At 40.8% G+C, this 20144-nt stretch overlaps 3 protein-coding genes and 1 long non-coding RNA gene across 4 annotated transcripts in view; 2 read left to right on the plus strand and 2 right to left on the minus strand.

Moving 5' to 3' along the window:
• The window catches only part of cyth3b (cytohesin 3b), a 34674-nt gene extending 30855 nt beyond the window's left edge, over positions 1-3819 (minus strand). The window contains exon 1 of the mRNA XM_032537777.1: positions 3463-3819. Within this exon, the coding sequence (XP_032393668.1) occupies positions 3463-3481 (19 nt within the window). The 5' untranslated portion in view covers positions 3482-3819. The remainder of the gene's footprint in view (positions 1-3462) is intronic.
• Positions 3820-13507: 9688 nt separating this feature from the next.
• Positions 13508-15560, minus strand: smim10l3 (small integral membrane protein 10 like 3). Its single transcript, XM_032536715.1, has 2 exons — positions 15165-15560; positions 13508-14420 (listed from the first exon to the last, which is right to left on the minus strand). Exons 1-2 carry the CDS (start codon positions 15342-15344, stop codon positions 14400-14402), a joined length of 201 nt encoding a protein of 66 aa, XP_032392606.1. The 5' UTR covers positions 15345-15560; the 3' UTR covers positions 13508-14399.
• The window catches only part of LOC116702493 (uncharacterized), an 11354-nt gene continuing 6488 nt past the window's right edge, over positions 15279-20144 (plus strand). Inside the window, exon 1 of the long non-coding RNA XR_004335176.1 lies at positions 15279-15291. This is a non-coding gene — a long non-coding RNA (uncharacterized LOC116702493). The remainder of the gene's footprint in view (positions 15292-20144) is intronic.
• rac1b (Rac family small GTPase 1b) overlaps positions 16271-20144 on the plus strand; it is a 5735-nt gene continuing 1861 nt past the window's right edge. Inside the window, exons 1-5 of the mRNA XM_032536714.1 lie at positions 16271-16633; positions 17800-17871; positions 18118-18235; positions 18466-18528; positions 19161-19320. Coding sequence (XP_032392605.1) covers positions 16599-16633; positions 17800-17871; positions 18118-18235; positions 18466-18528; positions 19161-19320 — 448 coding nt within the window. The 5' untranslated portion in view covers positions 16271-16598. The remainder of the gene's footprint in view (positions 16634-17799; positions 17872-18117; positions 18236-18465; positions 18529-19160; positions 19321-20144) is intronic.

The raw sequence follows: 20144 nt of genomic DNA on the forward strand, positions 1-20144 counted from the left end.
ATTGTTGACTGTCATGCGTGTCAGATGGATTACTGTGTGTGGACCCATTTTCTCTAAGGCTTGTGCAGTACGGCCAACTGAAAAGCTGCAGAAAAGTAACTGATGACACATTTTGAGTTGATGATGACGCTAGATGCAAATTGAGGATCACCAAAGTTATCACAATTATTCCTAATTGGACGACAATCCATCCAATAGTTGTTGGGACATTTCAATGAAAACTACAATATTAAACACAAATCATAAAGATTCACCTCCTGTGGACTGTGAAAGTCTGTAGAGAATATAAAGGCATTCCATCCAGTAGATGTTGAGATATTCAGTCTGGAACAAAGTGGTATAACAACCAACATGCCAACAATAGTGTAAAGCAATGCGACAAGGTCTCTTTTTTCAACACAGAGAAGATTTCAAGGAGGTGAAATTGAAAAAAACATAGAGAAGAAGATGGAGAAAAAATGAAAACTGAATCTCCATCAGAAATATGACTTGGTTTGATGGGAGGTCATGGATGGCCGGAGACCGCTCGTTGGTCAGTACGTTGATTATGATTGAAAAGAAGGACTTTCATTGAGAGAAACTCCTGTAACACACTGGAGAATTGATTTAGTCAGAATATCTCACCACCTCTCTCCCTTGCTGTCTTTTGCTGGCGGCACTCCATACTTCTTTGGCCATTTTCCAACTTTGCTCTGGCGCTTCATCCCGTCCCTCTTTTCCCCTCCACACACATCCCCTGTCTCGCTCAATCATTCCCTCTCAGACATCTTACCATCCTTGCTACTATGACTGTGTCTCACCCTCAATCTTTTCACGATCACATGTTTTTTTTCCATTAAAATGCCTTTCTTGCTGTCTGTTCTCCATCTTACACCTCGATGTATCACTCTGTCCACCTCACTCCCTCTTACTTGACTTGTGGCCTGGAAACTTGTGTTTGTGTCCCTTTGTGAGGAATGACTGTCAGATATTGAACTTTGTCAACCAACCTTCCACTTGCTGAGCAGATCCATGCCTGTTCCTCGCCAGCATGATCGCTCATCTACTTTGTTCTGATAACCCCCAGTGAGCCCAACTCGACTGTGGGCTCAGGTGTGGTTGCGTGGGTGTTACTGTAAGTTGTTCTAATAAAAAGCAGCAATTTGTGGATGATGTTGCCAACTTTTCAACACAACACTAAACACCAAAACAAATAACAGGAGCTTTGCAGACTTTCTTTCTTGCAGTATCCAGGCCACTATTTATTCCAGATGAGACAGCAGACTGGGTCGTAAATCACACACTCACAGTTAGAATTCTACATCATGATCCATCCATCTATTTTCACTGCAAATAAGAGAAAAGGAGAAATTTAATTTGTGTGTGTGTCAGCGTGCAGCCATGAATATATGTGAGTGTGTGTCTGTGTGTTTATGTGCTCCCGGCTGTTGTCAGCTATCCATGGTCGGCATCACAGCACCATATGTCTGTCTGTGGGGCTGTGCTGACGTGTGCCACCACTGGAGGCCAGGCTGGCCGCACACAGCACAATGACAGCTTTATTCCCGCATGCCATGCATTGCAATGCTCAAATAGCTACATCCTGCAGCTCTGCAAGCAGTGAGCATGTGGCACTGATTACCGCTGCCTCACGGAGGTGAGACAACATGAGTAATATTTTTTCACCTGCAGGATTCAGTTTATGATTACAGGCTTAGCAGAGTTTGCTGAACCAGGGGCATTGCCAGGGGGGAGGTAAGGAGTGGCACAGAGAATGAAGATGATACATAGTTGTTGTTATTATCATAGATGGCTTACTAAACAAGCCCACGGGCTACAGGCCCAGAAGCCCCTGCAACAGAACCTCTGTATAAAGTGACATTAACAGTTAGAAGTTTGTGTTGTAAAGTCAATCAAACAATAGTTTTGCATTGCCAAACCTATCTCAACAGCGCTGCCAAGGAAAGACTGGCAAGTCCACACAGCGTTGTCGATATAGTCTAATCAAACAACAACAAATGGGCACACAATGACTACAAGGAGGCAGAAAATGACCACAAAGAAATGCAAAATGACCACAAGGAGACGGAAATCAACCACGAAGAAACTCAAAGCAACCACAAAGAGGCATAAAACAACCCCAAACAGATGCAAAAGAAACACAGATAATCAGTCTGGGTGTCTTGCTCAGCAGTCTCGTTTTGCCAGACCCTCCTCCAAAGCGTGCTGGAGGAGGGTATGGCTACTCCACACAGCATTTGTGGATGGGAGGAAAACGTGAGAGAAAACTCAGATTGGACAGATAGTCTAGCTAGCTGTGTCAGTTTACCATGCGAACTGCAGAGATCTGAGGACCAGTCAACGATATTCCTCATAAATCCACCGAATTTAAAATTCCAACACAAAGAAAGCGAAAGGAAACGGAAAATACATGCTTGAGCAATCCCAGAAGCGGAACGCAAAAGGATATAGACTACTTGCTCAGAGACCTTTTGAATGTCTGTGTCCAGGGGCCTGTTGTTTCACAATCTGTCCATGGCTGTGGACTATTTGGAGTTACAAAAAGCAGCTATCGATTGATAAAGGTTCATGTTAGAATACTTAAAGTTGCCTATTCTGCATTCTTTTATTACACTGAAACAAACTAAGCAGCTATTAAAAATGTAGGTATTATTGCCAAGAGCCAAGGTTTTACATGTTTTAACAGTCTCAACATATTTTACATCAAAAGTTTTTATACCTGCCCCTGCGAGAACTGTGCAGTATAGTCTGCAGGCTCGTGTTGCAGTGACACATCTGTGCCAACCCTTATTTTAACAGTCTATTGTGCCAACCTTAGTCATGAGTCAATAAATGAATTTGTGTCTCATGGCTATGCTTGGTTGACAGTGAGAGGACCTGTTGGACCAGCGTGACACCAGCCCGCAGCTTACAAAGCCTTAGATAAACACAAGTCTACTGGCCACAACACCAATATGACACTGAAGCATGGACAGTCATCATGATACATTCAGCCTCATAATAACCTTGTAGGGTCTTCTTAGTCATCACACCTGACCTGAAATTAGGTCAATCTTTCTACCTTCACACATCTAGCACACAATGCACGTTCTTAAAACCATCATGACATAACATGAGAGTGTGTGGGTGTCTGCACATTTAAGAGGCAACTTCATAAAAGTAATCACTACCAGAAAATGCTGATGGGGTGAAGATGACTGTGGACAAATTAGATAAGTGTTGCTGCATGAGCCTTCCATAAAACTAACTTCAAAGTCTAAAATCACTCAAATTATTGACCAAAGTCAGTGTAACATTATTATTGTTATTATTATTATTATTACTATTATTATTATTATTGTTATTATTATTATTATTATTGTTATTATTATTATCAGCAGGCTACAGAGGTATATGTCTCCTGGATGTTAATACTGAAACAGCTAGACTTCGTTGGTCTAAATTTCATTGAATGAATCATACCTTGGTTGTCCTCGTCCATGTTTTCAGTCTTTAAATCAAAGATCCCCCAAAATCGGTTGCAGAAACTTCCGTTGTGCGAAAGGGGCTCTAATATACAGAATATAAGCGTCCTAATTTCCAAGACGCTTTTGGTACACAGGTTGTCTCACGAGCAGCGTATTTCTTTTAGGAAATGTAATGGCCATTTACGCCTCCCTGTCGCGAGGCAGTCCCTCCGGTCCCGTCAGTCAGTGAGCGGTGTGTATGTGCAGCAGCAGCGGCAGCAGCGGTGTCTTTTTGCCCACAGTGATCGAGCGTGTATTCGTTATCCCTCCAAATACGCTTTCACTCCACTAGTATCGGGCGAGTAGTTGGCATGGCTGCGTCAAGCTGGCCAACACACAACTGGAGCAATGGCGGAAGTACATGTAGCTGTGTTTTCAGAGTGAAAAGGTCAAGCAGGTTTTATGGGTAAGTCAAGTAACGTTCCTTTATTTTGGAACTGCCAACCGGAAGTGTTGGTGGTGTTTTGGAAACTTGACACTATTTGTTAATCCCATCCCAACTCCTACAACACACAGCTACACAGCCCGTGCTCTGCGCGTCAGCCTCTATGGTCGGCATTCATCACCGATCAGCGCACGTGACTCCAGGCAACACTGAGATTATACACAACAAATACCTACATAGTCTAGTAGCCAACTTGGTTAACGCGGAAATGTTGAGTACACCAAAGTTTTATTGCAGAAATGTGAAGTATGGGTCCCAGTATACATAAACTGCTGGATGCTAATTTGCATATGTTCAACAATTTGCATAATTTGCATTGTTATCTTAATCGTCCATTTTGCACTGTGTGGCCAATTTCTACAATACGAGAGTGGTTTGGGAGGTTTCAGAGGATGCTGATTTCATTTCTGGCATTTTCAGATTTCAAAGAGATAATTTTAGTTCATATTTTGATTTATTTAGGCAAATTCGGATTACTCTTAGACATAATTATAGGTTATATTTATGATAAACACAATAATTTTACATTTCAGAATCTTTGAGTGCTCTTGTGAATGTTGATGCATTGTTTTCAGGGTGTAGTGAAGCTGAATCCCCTCCTGACACTTTTGAATATTCAATGCTTTTTGGATAAATGAGGAATCTTTGTTTGGCTGAATGTTATGTATTTCTGCAGGAAGAAGCAATGCGGATATTTGACATTTCTTGGATCCTGCAACTATACAATACATATTAGTGGGATAGCTCTTTATGACACCCAATGAGATGACATCACCATAGCCCATCACCATGTGTGATCAAGAAACTATGTACAAATATACATTATGTACATGCCATACAAGACAGGCCCCGCAAGTTGCTAGGACAACACCCAAATGGCTGCCCAGGTTGATCCGCAAGTCGCAAGATCCAACAAAGACCCAGTTAAAACTCCGCCAGATGCAAGAATTAAAATTGAGTCCGGGCACACCGGGTCGGCCCGCCAGTTGCAAGGCTAACCAAGAGGGCCTCACCTCCGCACCACACAAAGCACACACTCGCTACCACCTTCAGGCAAACTGCTATGCCTCACAATTAATTAACAAAAGGCAACCTCATCATCTTCACTATCCTCGTCTGTTCTGTCATCATCTTGTCCACACCCTTCATCCCTCTCTTTGTGTTCTTGGTGCTGTGTAAGTATGTTGCAGATGTGCAAGGTTTCAACTAGGCTTTGCAACCACAGCCGACAACATCTAACAAAGCAGGAGGAGCAACTGGACTTGAATCCTGGGTGGACATAATTAGTTCCTCTCATTCTTTTAGGCCCATCTTCTTGACCCATCCAAACAAGGTGACATCCACAGCCGATGGATCAGGCTGGTCTGCTGCTTTCCATAGCAACACCTGAAGGTGGGCATGTCTTCCATTAAGGTGCATATTGCTAATAGCCTAATGTTTTTATTGATTATACGACATGGTTCGATCATGCTGTGACATTTGGTTGTATCCCTCAAGCAGTGTTGTAACTGTAGCTACATTTACTCAAGTAACCGACTGTAGGCCTTCTTAAGTACAAACTTGAGGTAGGCTACTTTATTTGAATCTTTTCTTTTCATGACACTTTCTACTTCTACTCCACTATTAGCAGAAGGAAATTGTACTCTTTGCTCCACTACATTAATCAGACAGCTTTAGTTTGCACACAAAAGATAGCCTATAGAAAATATGTTAATAATGTTTTATTATAAATTAAACTACCCAACAATATATCTAGTGCAGCTGAAATTATACCTGGTTAAACACTTAGTTGATTCACAGAATTGTTTTGATCATTTCCAGTTTCTAAAATGTGAGGATTTTTTGGCATTTTTACTAATACTTTAATTAGGCCTACATTTCCCTAATGATATTTATATACTTTTATTTTAGTAACATTTTCAATGCAGGACTTACTTTTAACAGAGTATTTTGACAGTAAGGTAAGTACTCTTTCTTAAGTAAAGGATCTGAATACTACTCCTAATAGAGTACATTTCATTTGTACAGAGAGTCTGGCCACTCTCCGTTGACAAGTGTTTCCTTGAAGGCAGTTACTCTGTTGAAGTTTAAAACTATTGGATCTGCCCAGAGCCACTCTGGATCTACCACAACCAATAGCTAACGTTTGGTCGTGACGTCATGGGGCGGCTTTGGCTCAGTGGTAGAGCGGTTGCCTGCCAATCGGAAGGTTGGTGGTTCGATCCCCGCCATTGTCGAAGTGTCCTTGGGCAAGACACTGAACCCCGAGTTGCCCCTGGTGCTGCGCATCGGAGTGTGAATGTGTGTGAAAGTTTATCTGATGAGCAGGTGGCACCTTGTACGGCAGCCCCGGCCACAGTGTGTGAATGGTGAATGTTTCCTGTAGATGTAAAAGCGCTTTGAGCAGTTGTTAAGACTGGAAAAGCGCTATATAAATACAGCACATTTACATGCACATGTGCAACAAGAGGGAAGACTGACAAGGCTTATATTAAGCATTAGCATTGCTAACGTTAGTCTCATAGCATTAGCCTTGGCCAACTCCTTCACCCCTAACGGAGCGAGTTGGAAGATCACACTTTTCCCAAACCCCGTGGAGAAGAGGGCCACAACATCATGGCCACCAACAAAAGTCAGCAAAGATTGTTCTTGCTCGGACTTTAACTTTTGGATATTTGGCAGCGTTGCCACAACGGACTGAATGGCTTTGCTCGCTTCTTACTCCGCCGCCATTACGGAACTGCAACTCTAGCGCACTGCCTCAATGTCATCGTTCTCAGCCACTCCCTCTGTTTGCTGATTGGACCGGTAAAGATTTGACCCGAGAAAACCCAAGAATATAGAGTTCAACAGTCCCGCCCACAGATTTTCTATTAATTGTTTCACTCAAAATGATATGTTGTATGTTTACTAGTCATGTGGTAGCTGGTTAGCCTAAGGCATGGACTAAAACTCTTTTTCCAGACATCAGTAGATGAAATTAATGGGGAATTTACTTTCTGAACCCAAGGTCTCTCGGAGGAGGGGCTCTATACTTCAAACCCAGACGTATTACTGAAGGGAAATGAAAGTTAAGTTGAAGTACGTAGGAGGGCAGAGCAAGGGTATACTCCTTCACCACTTTCCTTAAGAATGAATGACAATCTAATTTAATATGTAGCCTACTGGAATAGACTTAGAACATGTTATTTATATAAGGGGGTGATTATTATACTATCAGAGGTGGGAAAAGTATTTAGATCCTTCACTTAACTACAAAAGTACAAACACCAGTCATGAATTCAAAATGTTATGTAGGCTAGTTTAGGTAAGTATGATACATAAGCCTACAGAAGTATTTTCAGCAAAATGCACTCAAATGTATTAAAAGTTAAAGAACTCATTATGCACAATCATTCCTTTGAGAGTGTTATATTATTAATAATACATTATCTCAATGAATAGTTTTGAATAAATGTTGTAAATTGCCATATACTGTATACTACTGTGTACACTACTGGTTAGTTTAATAGTAAAACACTGCATCATATTTCATAGATTTAGATGTTTTGTCTGTATGTTAATAAATGTTATAATACTCAAGTAAAGTAAAGCAAATGTAAAATACTCAAATAACATATAAGTACTTCCAAATTGTAGTTAAGTACTTGACTTGTGGACAAGACTCTTACATAAGGGAGCGATCAGGTTAGGAAACAGTGGGATGAAGTACACACAAACACACACACACACACACACACACACACACACAGAAAGAAAGAGAGAGAGCGAGAGAGAGAGAGAGAGAGAGAGCTTGTTTCTACAACACACGTGGTTTCAATTGTAACATTCCTGCCTCCACAAAGAAGGAGGGAGTCTCACTTCCTGTCTGCATTACTCCAATGGTCAAACATGAACAGATGTGTAAACATATTCATTCATTTGTTTATTCATAGGTGTCTCTTTTGGACAAATGTTTCAATCTCAGTCCTCTGTCCTAAACAAAATGACATTCTCCAGACATAACACAAACAGTCAAACCGTTCTTATGATCTCTTATAGTGGTGAAGTTAAGGCTATAATAATTTTACTATGTATTTGTTTTGTTAAAATACAAAAAGAAGCAAATGACTAATCTAGTTTCTTATTAAATCATATTGATAATTACTATAAACATTTTTAAAACATCATCCATTGTAATGTACATTTCTACTTTGAGTTTGTTTCACCATCTTCCATAATAGTAATGGTTATAGGGGACGAGCAGAAACTGAGAAGCTCAAATCAAGTTCACATCAGCAGGACTAAACAATCCACTGAACCCCCTTGATCCACCACAATCCAGTCTGGCGCAGTCTAGAAAGATGAAACTGGAGAACTACAGCGAGATCCTGAAGTTACACCTGCATAAACGTGCTGCACACTGCCCTACGGTGAGGGTTTACTGTGAACATATCAGATATTTGGCTAAATGCATCCAGTCAGAGTTTGTTTTATCTGCACTCTGGCATGAAGCTAAGGTTGTGAAGACTTAGCCGTGTCTTTTAAAGGAAACTAAATTCCTAGAGATGTGCGCCATTTAGTAGTGTGGAAAAAAACAAAGGAAAACAGGGAAAAGGGAGTGTTGAGTAAGAGGAAATCAGGGTGAAGCCACTTCAGTTTGAGGCCCAGGAAGCGTCTTTCTCCCGTCAGTTCTGCTAGTTTTAAGGTTTTACATATGAGATGGATTGATGCAAAGTAGTTATCACACAGAGCAAGCCATGATTTGAATGTTTTCTATGCTACAAGTGGAATAGAGGTCATATTTATAATGTTGCCGATAGCTTTTGGAATATGGTTAGACAAATTTGGTGTTACTGTCTGTTTATGTCAGTGCTGGACCGGGTCAAGCTGAGCATCCTCATTGAAGTCTTATAAGTTCCATTAAAAGCAATTAGATTCCTGAGTCTCTGGCACACAAACACACTCAGTACGCTCTGATCCACACAAATGTCATGCTAATGTGTTTATGAGTCATGAAAGAAACCGCTCGGTGTGGCCCAGATATCTTCAGCAATGAATTTAAAGCTTTAAAATCAACACAACATCAGTTTGGTCCAGTCATTTTAGAGTGTGTGAGACAACTCTTTTCAGGTCAAAATCACAAAACAAGTCACAAAGTCAGCACAGAGTAAAAAGGTCTGTGGCTTGAAGTGAACATGTGTGGGGTTTTCGGGGCTTTCTGTCTCTAGGGCCACAGACATACCCCCAGGGAGATGCACGGCTGGCAGATTAGGCCGACCATCATGGGAAACGTCTGTGGTACTCCTGACCGACTTCACGTGACCTGATTGAGCAGTACCACTTCATATGCTCCAGTCACCACGGCAATGCCCGGAGGGTGATCCCCTCTTCTCTTTAAAACTGCTTAACTCATAATTATACAACACACAGACATGTAAAAAGCCCTGTTCCTCTACCTCCACCTGCCCCAAATCACTCCCTCCATAATGTAGTCCAGTGGAATCACATATATAGCATAATCCCCACCCCCCACTCCTCTGTATAAAGTTGGGGAGGAAATTATGGTTCAGAACTTTAGTGTCTTTGGTGAAGGATATTATGCTGATTCAGAGTTGAATTTAGGAGTTCTTCTTCCATCTTCCTCTTTGTGTTTATCCCCCAAATCATGGCATAGACTGTTGTAAACCAGGGATGTGACAGGGTTTCACACCTCCTTCCTGTTCTGAAAGGTGAAAGGGTGAATCTCTGGCGTGTGTGACAGAAGGTCACAGGAAGCAGAGTGCAGCAGGATTTCCGCCGTCCTTCATTTGGTTTAACATCCAGCTCTGCATCTTGACCGCCATCTGATCAAAGAGCAAAGTTGAGTTGATTTTCTGCACCCAAGGACACATATGAGTAGAGTCTTTATTTGGACTCTGTCTGCTGGGCACAAAGGCAGCAGTGTATACTCGAGAACCTGTGTGTGTGTGTGTGTGTGTGTGTGTGTGTGTGCTGGGTGTGTGTGTTGTGCTGGGTGTGTGTGTGTGTGTGTGTGTGTGTGTGTGTGTGTGTGTGTGTGTGTGTGTGTGTCTCCACGACTGCTGCGGTTACACAACAAGCTGCAAAGGTTATTCCTCCAAGGATTTCACTACTGAGCTTTTCCAAAGGTTTTACATCCCAACACTCAATATGAAAACACCCACCACACAACACACACACACACACACACACACACACACACAAAATGAACCCCAGCTCATCAATAACATTTCAGTAATTAATAGTAGAGAGATTGTGTAAACGGGATATAACAGAACACAGAAGAGTGTGCAACAGGCTGGATCAAACAATAACGTGACATAAAAGTTTGATCTTCTATGATATATAAATGAACCTTTTAAGTTGCGTGCAGCTGACAGTTTACGCAGAAAAAATTAACCCATCATCACATTTAATATACTGATGCTGCTTGAAAGAAAATGGTGCGATATCAAGGGTAGTACCTGCCGTGTTTGTGACTGTCCAGCACAAAGCTTGTAAGTTGTTTTCATTTGCTAAAAGGCACAATGATTATCAAACAATTATTTGTACTGATGTTTGAGGCTATACACAGTAGAAAACTGAACTTGTCCAACACATCAATGTGGAAATGCATATCATAATTAATTATGAAAAAATAAAAATGTCACACCAACACCTCCTAAAATGGGTGCATATTTGGACGTGTTTTGTTTGTTTGGCCCGGTTTCAGTCCCACAACATGAGTACAGCAAATACACAAATCTCCCCCCTCCACATTTCCCTCTCACAGTTCTGCTTTCTCCTCTTCTCCTCCCCCACTCACTCTCACTCCTTTTATTCAGTTTTGAGGTCAGCTTGGAACTCATCTCAGCACCTGATCTCATCCTTTTTAGCGCTTTGCACACGCCTCTCGTCTGCTGGTTGACGGCATTCAGATGAAAGTTAAAACACAGGTCTATTTAAATAAACCACAAAGAGGACAGTGCAAAGAGTACTGCTCTCCGCTGCCAAACCCTCAAACGGAGGGTGAGATGGATCAGCATGAATCAGGCTAAAATCATCACAGATAAAATCATGCGGATTAATGTTTGATTACATTAAGCATTTGTAATCCATTTTCTATGCGTGGACGTAGTGTGTTGAAGTGTGTTATTTTATAAATATCCGTGAGTGGCTGTCAGTCCCGACAGAAATGCCGTTTGTTAAGCAAATAACTAGTTGTGACGGACCCACTAGGAGTCACTTTGCATGTTTGATAATCAGTTTAATAGTTTGTTTCATCTTCATTTGGACACATTAATGTACATGTGCAGCTTTTAAGTTGCAGGAGATGCTGGAGCTGATTCCAAACTAAGACACGACATTTAGTTGCACCAATTTTGATTTTAAAAAACAGTCCTTATTTATTGTTTGGTTACAAAGCATAAAATTCAAGGCAGGCAAACATGAAGTGTAACAGAGCCGTGATCTAATGCTTTAACTACGTGGTGTGGAGAATTTCAGTGGGAATTTTTTAAGCTTTACAGGAACAGTAGGAAAACAAAAGGGTTCATATGCAAAATAAGATTTAGCCTTTTATCCTTATTACACATTACGCATTTTTTGGATGAAATCCAAGGACAATCCAACTGGTGAATGTCAGTCAAACTTTTGTTGATTTATGCCTTTCTATTTTTGCAAATGAACTTCTAAAATGAAATAGTGGATTAGTTGATTAAATTAAACTGTGGAGGGAAATGTTTGCTTCTTCGCCATAAACTGCCGTTCAGGATTTGAGTCTGAGATTTATTATTACAATTATATTAGGACATTTATTAAGGCTACGCAGGCTTTTGGAAAGGGAGTCAGCAACCAGACTCGGTTTTCCATCTATAAATTAAAAAAAGGCAACTGCTCTTGACTGGTTTGTCATTCAGCCTGGATAAACGTAACACAACTTAAGTTTTATAAACTGAAAAACTAAATGAAAAGCTCACCAACTCTCAAAATCACACACAAAGGAATTGTTTAAAGTTTATGAATAATGTGTATGGGATTAAATATACTGCATTGCAGTTTTAATTGAATCCCTTCCATTTCCATTTGCAGTGTAATCACTCTTTCACACTCAAATAAAACACATGTGAGCTGCAGCAGATGCCAAAGGCTAAAACTCTCTAATCTTTATTCCACAACCCCTTTTTTCTCTGGGTACAATTGGTGGTTGTTCAAAACAGAGTACAGATAACCCGACTTATCTCCTACATCTATAGATCTCTCCCTCTCTTTCTGCCAGTCCTCTATGATAACCCTATTAAAATATTTTCCTTTGGCAAATCCCTGAGAAATAAATCCTCTTTTTCCAGAAAGAGTGGTGTGTACGTCTGTGTGTGTGTGTGTGTGTGTGTGTGTGTGTGGGGGGGGGGGGGGGGGGGGGGGGGGGGGGGGGGTCATATGGAGGAATACAGTTGCCTTGGCAACCCCTGATGGTTTTACTCTGCAGCCTGGCATCAGTGACTGGTAAGGATCAGTTTGCTGGGGACATTTAGTGCCGGGCGAGTGTCAGCAGTTTGAAAATCTACCATGAAGTGCACATTCAAATGAGGTGCCAAATGAGTCTGTGGCTAAGATTCGTTGATTACAACTGGTCACTCTTTCTTCAAATAAATAAAAAGGGATCATAGAAGATTCTTGAATTTATGAGCAGTAGATCAAAGAGAAGAAGCAAATACAACTCATAGTGCAAGACGAGTTCACTTTTCTTTTAAAGAAGTAGATTTATTGATGACATGTTTTGTAAAACATTGTAAGAGTGAAAGATATATTTGTTATATTACAGCTTCATTACCTGTGTAAATCTAACCTGTACCCTCTTGAAAGAGGTTGACTGCTCATAATGTCATCATAATGATGTTAACATACAGGGAGCTAATTCCTGTAGTGTGACAGGATGCTTCCCTTGTGTGGACAGATCTGGTACTGCAACAGTTCATGCCAGAGTAGGATGGCCAATTTGGAAGTTGGATTTGTTGAAAGAAATTTCCACCGATGTCGCCGATTGGAGGAGAGCTTGTGTTACAGCTCAGACAACAAAAATGAACTGCATCAATAGAACTGGATGATGACCAATTTAAAGCAAAAATCTGAAAACCGTTTGACCGTTCTTTAAGATCTGGTAATGCTGAGAATGGTCTCATGTTTAAAATGTAATGACATAAAGAACTGAGGTTTTTATTAGTAGTCTCGTTTTTTCTCTGTGTGCAGTGAGGAAATTGATTTGTCCTGTTTTGTTCTATTTAGATTTAAATACTATAGTGTTTATGTACCAGGAGATGAACATAGAGAAGAAACTGAAGGAAGTGGATTTAGCGATTTATATGTTCAAAGGCATGCAATGGAAAAAGAATAGCATGTGTAAATGGTCAAGACCCATTGGTGGATTATCAGCACACCATAAGAATGTTTCAGTAAAGCACTCTTGAAAAAAAATGCTACAATATATGTGAAACTCCTGGAACTTTTTATTTTTAAATGTCAGTTTAGCAAACCTAGATTATGAATGAACGGTTATTAGAATTATAGGAAATGTGGAGAATTGTGGTTTCATTTTAATTTATTTCCAAATATAACCATCCTTATCATCAATTCTGTAATTTCAAACTCCCACAACCACTTTGTTCACTAAAATAAAAACATATGCAGCTGAAAAAAAAAAAATTTGCAAGTTGGGTTTTTTCCACCAACGCCACCTTTCCAGTGCAGCTGATATGCAGAATGAACAACAATGAGTGTAACAACATGTGTGTTTGTGTGCTAACACAGCGAAGACATGCACTGATTCCTTTTGAGACTGCACTTAATAATAGACTGTACGTTTCCAGTATGTGGCAGCTGTGTTGTCCTCTGACAACAAATCTCTGTTGAAAGAGCATGTACCGCTTACACAGCTAACCACAGATAAAGTGCCCGAGCCACTGAGGACGATAAACATGCTTGTTCGTGTCATGCGGTGTAGATGTACGTTTTAAATTAAAGTGAGATGTTGACACTGAGCACCTAATAAACATACATGTCAGGCGATGAAGAGTAGCTACAAAGTACCACAGTAACAATCATTTGTTTATCTAATCCATGCCAAAATCCTTTACATCCACAGAGCAAAGGCAGTCTCAAAATCCCCCTGAATGGATGTTCCTGGATCTCAGGTGGCGAGTTAAAAGGGTTAATGTGAGCCACTGTTTCCTCTTCCACCCTCGCACATCACAGCTCATTTTTGTAAACTTCTCTGCTGTCCTTCCCCAAAGGCACTGGGCTTGTTTAGCCAAGGCTGACTGCAACAACCAGCCATGTCACTTGCATCATCACACAGAATTAAGTGTCCTCTTCTTCCACATCACTGTGCAGTGTCAGACAGTTCCTTTTAAAGAGCTGAAACATGGCATTGCCCACAATTTATTGATTTAAGTCCAAATACAGGCATTGAAGACTCAGTGGATTTCAATGTGGACCTGTAAAGAGATGAGGACGCGGTCAGGCAACATACAACATTAATGAATTTGAATCAATCAGAAGCACGCATATGATGATAAGTTATAACTTCCAATGGAAATTAGAGCTAGATTGATAAATCAGCCAGGCCAATGTATCGGTGGATATGTCAGGTGATAACAAACAAGATATTTCCGAACAGAAATTCCAGATTAGGTTCAAGGAAATTCACAGGTTGATACCGTTACATAGTTAGTCCACAGGAGAGCACTGACTGATGTGAATTTTGTAACTGTAAAATACCCTGTTCATTTATCTTGGTCATTAATAAATAAAAAAATCGAAAGGGAGGCAATTAGGCTACTTTTAACCGACACACTGTTATGTGATTTTATCGATATCTGGCTCAAAAATCCAGCATCGGTCGGTCAGCACCCAAATGATCACACAGTCAAATCAACACCTCATTAAAACAATATCAACAATTAACGTGAACATTATAACCTTTGGTAGGACTTATCACAGCGCTGATGCATTCAACTGCATTAGTAAACTGTTTTTTAAATGGAGTTAAAATTATGCTAACGTATCTGAAGGACAAATCGTTATGCAAATATTGGTGGTGCCATGGTTTCAGACAATTGACGAATTGGAAGGTTAAACCGAGGATGTTTTGGCGTTAAACAGGCAATTTAACAAACTAACATTTAGCTGGTCTGTTTAACATGGAGGAGAGAGTGTTTGAATAATTAACATTAACTTACCTGCAATCTAACATTAAACATCATTGACGCAATAAGATAGATATAAGGGAATCGGATTCGCAGTCGCCATGCGAGATCAAAGAATATCAATAAAGTCCTCGTCAAGCCTTTGGAAAACACTCCATAAGTCCGACCAGCAGAGCCCGAAAATCGGAGTACTAAATAAGAGAAACCCGCCATACAGGCGAAGTCTACCCGGACTGTTGCTAAGGTTACTTCGTCAGTTAGTGAGGCGAACGAACGAGTAAAGTGCTGCTAGATGAGTGACGGTTCATATTTCTATCGCTGTGTGACACCGAGCTCCACTTTTATTGTGCGTGGTTGTGTTGGCAGTTCTACTCCACCCCGAGAGCTTCTCTACCGATTCCTGTTATGGTCAACGGGAGGACTTATTATGGTGAGACACACACGGAAGTTGAAAGTGTTCGGATGGGTTTTTGCCCTGACCGAAGACTCTCAGGCAGTTTTTTGTTTTGTTTTTTTAAAACAGTAGATACCTACATAAACAGCATACAGTATATACAAACAATCTATGATTTAAAAAAAACACAGCTGATCATACCTGGGATACAACCAGAAGGTATTACAAAATATAATAATAATAATAACATTACTGTGTATTTAACCATAATGTTATAAGTTTTAACAGCTTTCTTGTTTTATATCTAATGTGGTGTCATATTCAAATAGTTATTGACATAAGTGTCTGGAGTCAATCCATTTCTCTTTATGGATGTGAAAGTTCCCCATTAATGAATTAAGCAGTAAACTTGATTGTTTGTCGGGGAAGTGCACAGCCTGGAGGGCAGAGTTTAGGGAATAATTCCATCAAACTAATGTTAAAAGGGTTTGTTGAGCTGACGTCTTTCCTCAGTTCGTGTCACACTCTGAATAGTCCGTCTTACTCGTTATTTTCATTTATCTCCAGTTAAGTGGCCAAGTTCCAAAAACTAACCCCCCCACACATTCTGTCTAATTACGTTCTCTGACTTCATAAAAGCGGTGAATTGACAGCTGTTTGTTCTGAGGACGTTATAGATCGTTACAGTTTCTGTCTATATAATTAACGCTATCGCAGCGCACCGGATGCACCATCTAGTGACGGTGGCTAACTTCATTTTTTTCTCAGGGGTGGTGGCCATAGATATACGGGTGGTGGCCGCTGTTTTGCTTCATAGCTTCCAGATCAGCCCATGAAAGCATGGGAATGTCGCGAGGGAATTTCTGAGTAAACTTGTTAAAGTGCTAGAGAAGTTACTGTAAGTTCCCCACAAGTTGTTCCACACCCCAGGAGCTCCGCTGTTACCTCAGGTAGTTGGCGAAACGCTGTTGGGACATTTCACCACCGAGCAATTCCGGACAAAGGAAAAGAGACTTGTGAGCTAACGTTAGCTGGCTCCCGGGCTAACTTAGCATTCCTCTAGCTGCGGCGCAATGCAGGCCATAAAGTGTGTCGTTGTTGGAGACGGGTAAGTTAATGTAATAGAGCTGACTATACGTTTGTAGTTTCTTACACAAAATATTTATCTTAAATAACGAAGCTGAAAATGATGTCCTCAGACTAACGTCAGCCAACCACAACGGTAAACGCTTTTGCTTCAGATTTTTCCTAATGGGTAAAGTTAGCCAATAGGCTTAAACTTTAACTACCTGTTTATGCTACATGGGTAACGTTATTATTTAGTTAACTATCATATTTTGCTGATACGAGTTATATGCCACTAATTATATGCAGTATTATTGATATGGCAAACTATTGCATTACACAATGTTTAGTATGCAAGTGATTGGCTAGCGTTATTCTTTGACTTAGTTATATCCCGGTTACAGTGTTTTCCTCACTCCTGGGTGAGTCAGACATCACAGGGCATTTCGCTTAAATCTCTTAATCAGAGTTTGAGTTTGGCAACGTTTACTTGGCAATTGAGGAATTTGAAGAGTTGTTTGTTTGTGGGTGTTAGTTGCTGTGTATTGTGTGTTACGTTACACATGCGACGTGTCTACACCTTCTTAAAAGCTAATTTTTTAGCCTATTTCTGCAACGGTTACAGATTAGTAAATGATTAAAGAATGAGCTTTACCCGACTGACTTTAGGATGTAACGATATGTGGGAGGTAAACATACCCGTAAGTTAAGGGTGTGGTGGATACCACAACAGCAGAGTCACTGATGGGCCTATGACTTATTATTTTCAATTTCGACTAAGGGGAAGATTGCAGTAGGAAAGGTTCACATTAAAGGGTTTGACACAAGTTTCATATTTGGCAAATGCACTGCTCTAGGGATGTTGTATGCAGATCTTGAAAAAACTAAACCCAGTCTACATAATGCAAGTATGCTATCCTAAAGTATGGGTTCACTTAACAGGGTTTTTAACTTGGAGGCTCCCGTATAGCTGAAAGGATTGGTCGATGAATCAGTTAGCAGATTGACAGAATATTACGTTAGAAAAAAATGTACAAGCAAAAATGCCAACATTTGCATGCTCCAGCTTCTTAATGTGGATATCTTGTATCTTTGGTTTTTGGATCACAGGTTGCACAAAAAAAGCTTTTTTTTACATGCCTGTTTTATGTGGGGGCATAAAATCATAAACACAAAACGTGTCATTTTCGCTCTACTTGTCCTCTCCAGAGCTGTGGGTAAGACCTGCCTGCTCATCAGCTACACCACCAATGCCTTTCCTGGAGAGTACATCCCCACAGTGTGAGTATCTGAGACTACAGTAGACCTTATTTATTTATGTTAGACTAGAGATTGATCATTTGTCTCTGCCTTTGGTTAATATACAGTCACTGCAATGATTAAGGTGGTATCTTATCAATTAAGAGCCTCTTTTCCATTTGAACTCTTTAGTTTATCTTCCCTCACCTATTAGATCTGTCTTAATATTTATCGGTCTATGGGAATCGTGATGGGGTTAACTTATTCTCCCACTATTACTTCTGTCAGGTTCGACAACTACTCCGCCAATGTTATGGTGGACGGGAAGCCGGTGAACCTGGGCCTTTGGGATACAGCAGGACAAGAAGATTATGACAGACTCCGTCCACTCTCCTACCCACAGACGGTACAGTAAAAAAAGAAAGAAAAAAAAAAGTCAGAAATTGCTGTATTATATTTTACAAAATGATTATCTTTGATGTGTTGTTTGCCTTTAAGAATATTTTTGTGCCGGTGGCACCCTTACATAACCCATTTTGGAACGTTTGGGAATCTAGATTGAATAAGCAAGTTGGAGGAAAAAAAAAAAAACACTTTTGTGACATCATGATTGCATTGTTTTCTTTTTCTTACCAGGATGTGTTTCTAATCTGCTTTTCGCTTGTGAGTCCTGCCTCATTTGAAAACGTCCGTGCCAAGGTGAGTTGATGCGTTGGCGCTATGTTAAAGAGTAGAGGCTGCTAAGGGGTCTTCGTGGATCAGTTTTATGACGTGCCATGATAGACCTAGACTTAGACTTCTCTTTATTAATCCTTTTGGGATGACTCCTGCAAGGAAATTGAAAATTCCAGCAGCAGTTGATGAGAGGCATCGGGGGGGATTTTGGATTTTCTCCAGGGATGACTCAGATTTGTAAAGAGCAGCAAAGAGAGACTCCTTCCTGCCTGTTTTGATGCATCTTGCTTAATAATAATAATAATAGTATGTTCATTAGGAGCACAACGGGCCATCCATTAATTTCCCATACTCAATCTGGACTAGAACATGTAAACACTTGCCAAATTCAACAAGGCATGTATGATATTCTCCACACCTTTTTTAACCTTTTTACGTTGAGAATTTCCTTGTATCCTTCAGCTGATTGATATGGTTTTCCAGTCCACAGCTCTGCCTTTTTTGGTTCACTCTCATATTCACTCTTTTAAGGCTGCCCAAAAAGAGGTTACTTTAAATGTACTCCTTGGTCATTCTAAAAATGAAATGTTCACCATAACATAGACCTGTTTGGAAAGTGATAGCCTTAACATCTCAATGTTGTGGTCTTTGTGCAGTGGTACCCCGAGGTGAGACACCATTGTCCCAACACACCCATCATTCTGGTGGGTACCAAGCTGGATCTGAGAGATGACAAGGACACCATGGAGAAGCTGAAGGAGAAGAAACTCTCTCCAATTACATATCCCCAAGGACTGGCAATGGCGAAAGAAATCGGTAAAAACACATGTCAACTTTCTTTTTTTTGGTCAAGTTTTCTTTTTCCAGAGTTGTTTTCACACCTGTAGTTTGTTTGCTCTGATCTGAATCAGTTGAGTTTGTAAACTTGGAGCGATTTTTCTTTTAGTTTGGTTTCGTTTCACACCTGGTGACATCCAGGTGTACCGAAATTGCTTATTGGTCAGACGTGTCTGGGGCGGGAGCAAGAAATTTAATAAAGTTCTGTGTTCTGGACTAGTGGATATATGTTCCATCTCCATGGTTACCAGCTCATTTCATGTAAAAAATCAGATGTTGTTTTGCGAGCAACCTCACTGCGTCTGCTCTGCTCACCGAGCCTTTGCTCTGCGGGTGTCTGTCTCCAACCTTGGCGGCAGCTGGATTGACCACGGGGACGGCAAGCTTGACTGCTGCCTGTTTCTGTGAGAAACCTTGCGAGCTGCTACAGTTTGCACAACCTGCTTACAGGAGCCATTTACCTCAGACTTGCAGAGTACACAGCTGGTTCGGGTCGATCACGGTTTCCCCACAAACGAACAGCATCAGAGTTTGATGGAAAGCATACCAAGACCAACCTCTCGAAAGAGGTCTCGGTATGCTTGTTTGGGGCGCACCCGAGTGTGATTGCCGCATTCAAACCTGCCGAAACAAACTGCACAAAGGGGGAAAACCAACTCTAGTCGAGCCAACCAAACTAAGTAAGTGAGGCAGGTGTGAAAGCCCCCTTAAACTTTGGGTTAGCAGTTAGGAACGGGACCTAGTGGACCTGGTGTTCTTAAGCTAGGCACCGAACCCCCAACTGCACAAGGCACCTGTCCATC

The sequence above is a fragment of the Etheostoma spectabile genome, chromosome 15 (genome assembly GCF_008692095.1).
Source record: "Etheostoma spectabile isolate EspeVRDwgs_2016 chromosome 15, UIUC_Espe_1.0, whole genome shotgun sequence".
Taxonomy (NCBI): domain Eukaryota; kingdom Metazoa; phylum Chordata; class Actinopteri; order Perciformes; family Percidae; genus Etheostoma; species Etheostoma spectabile.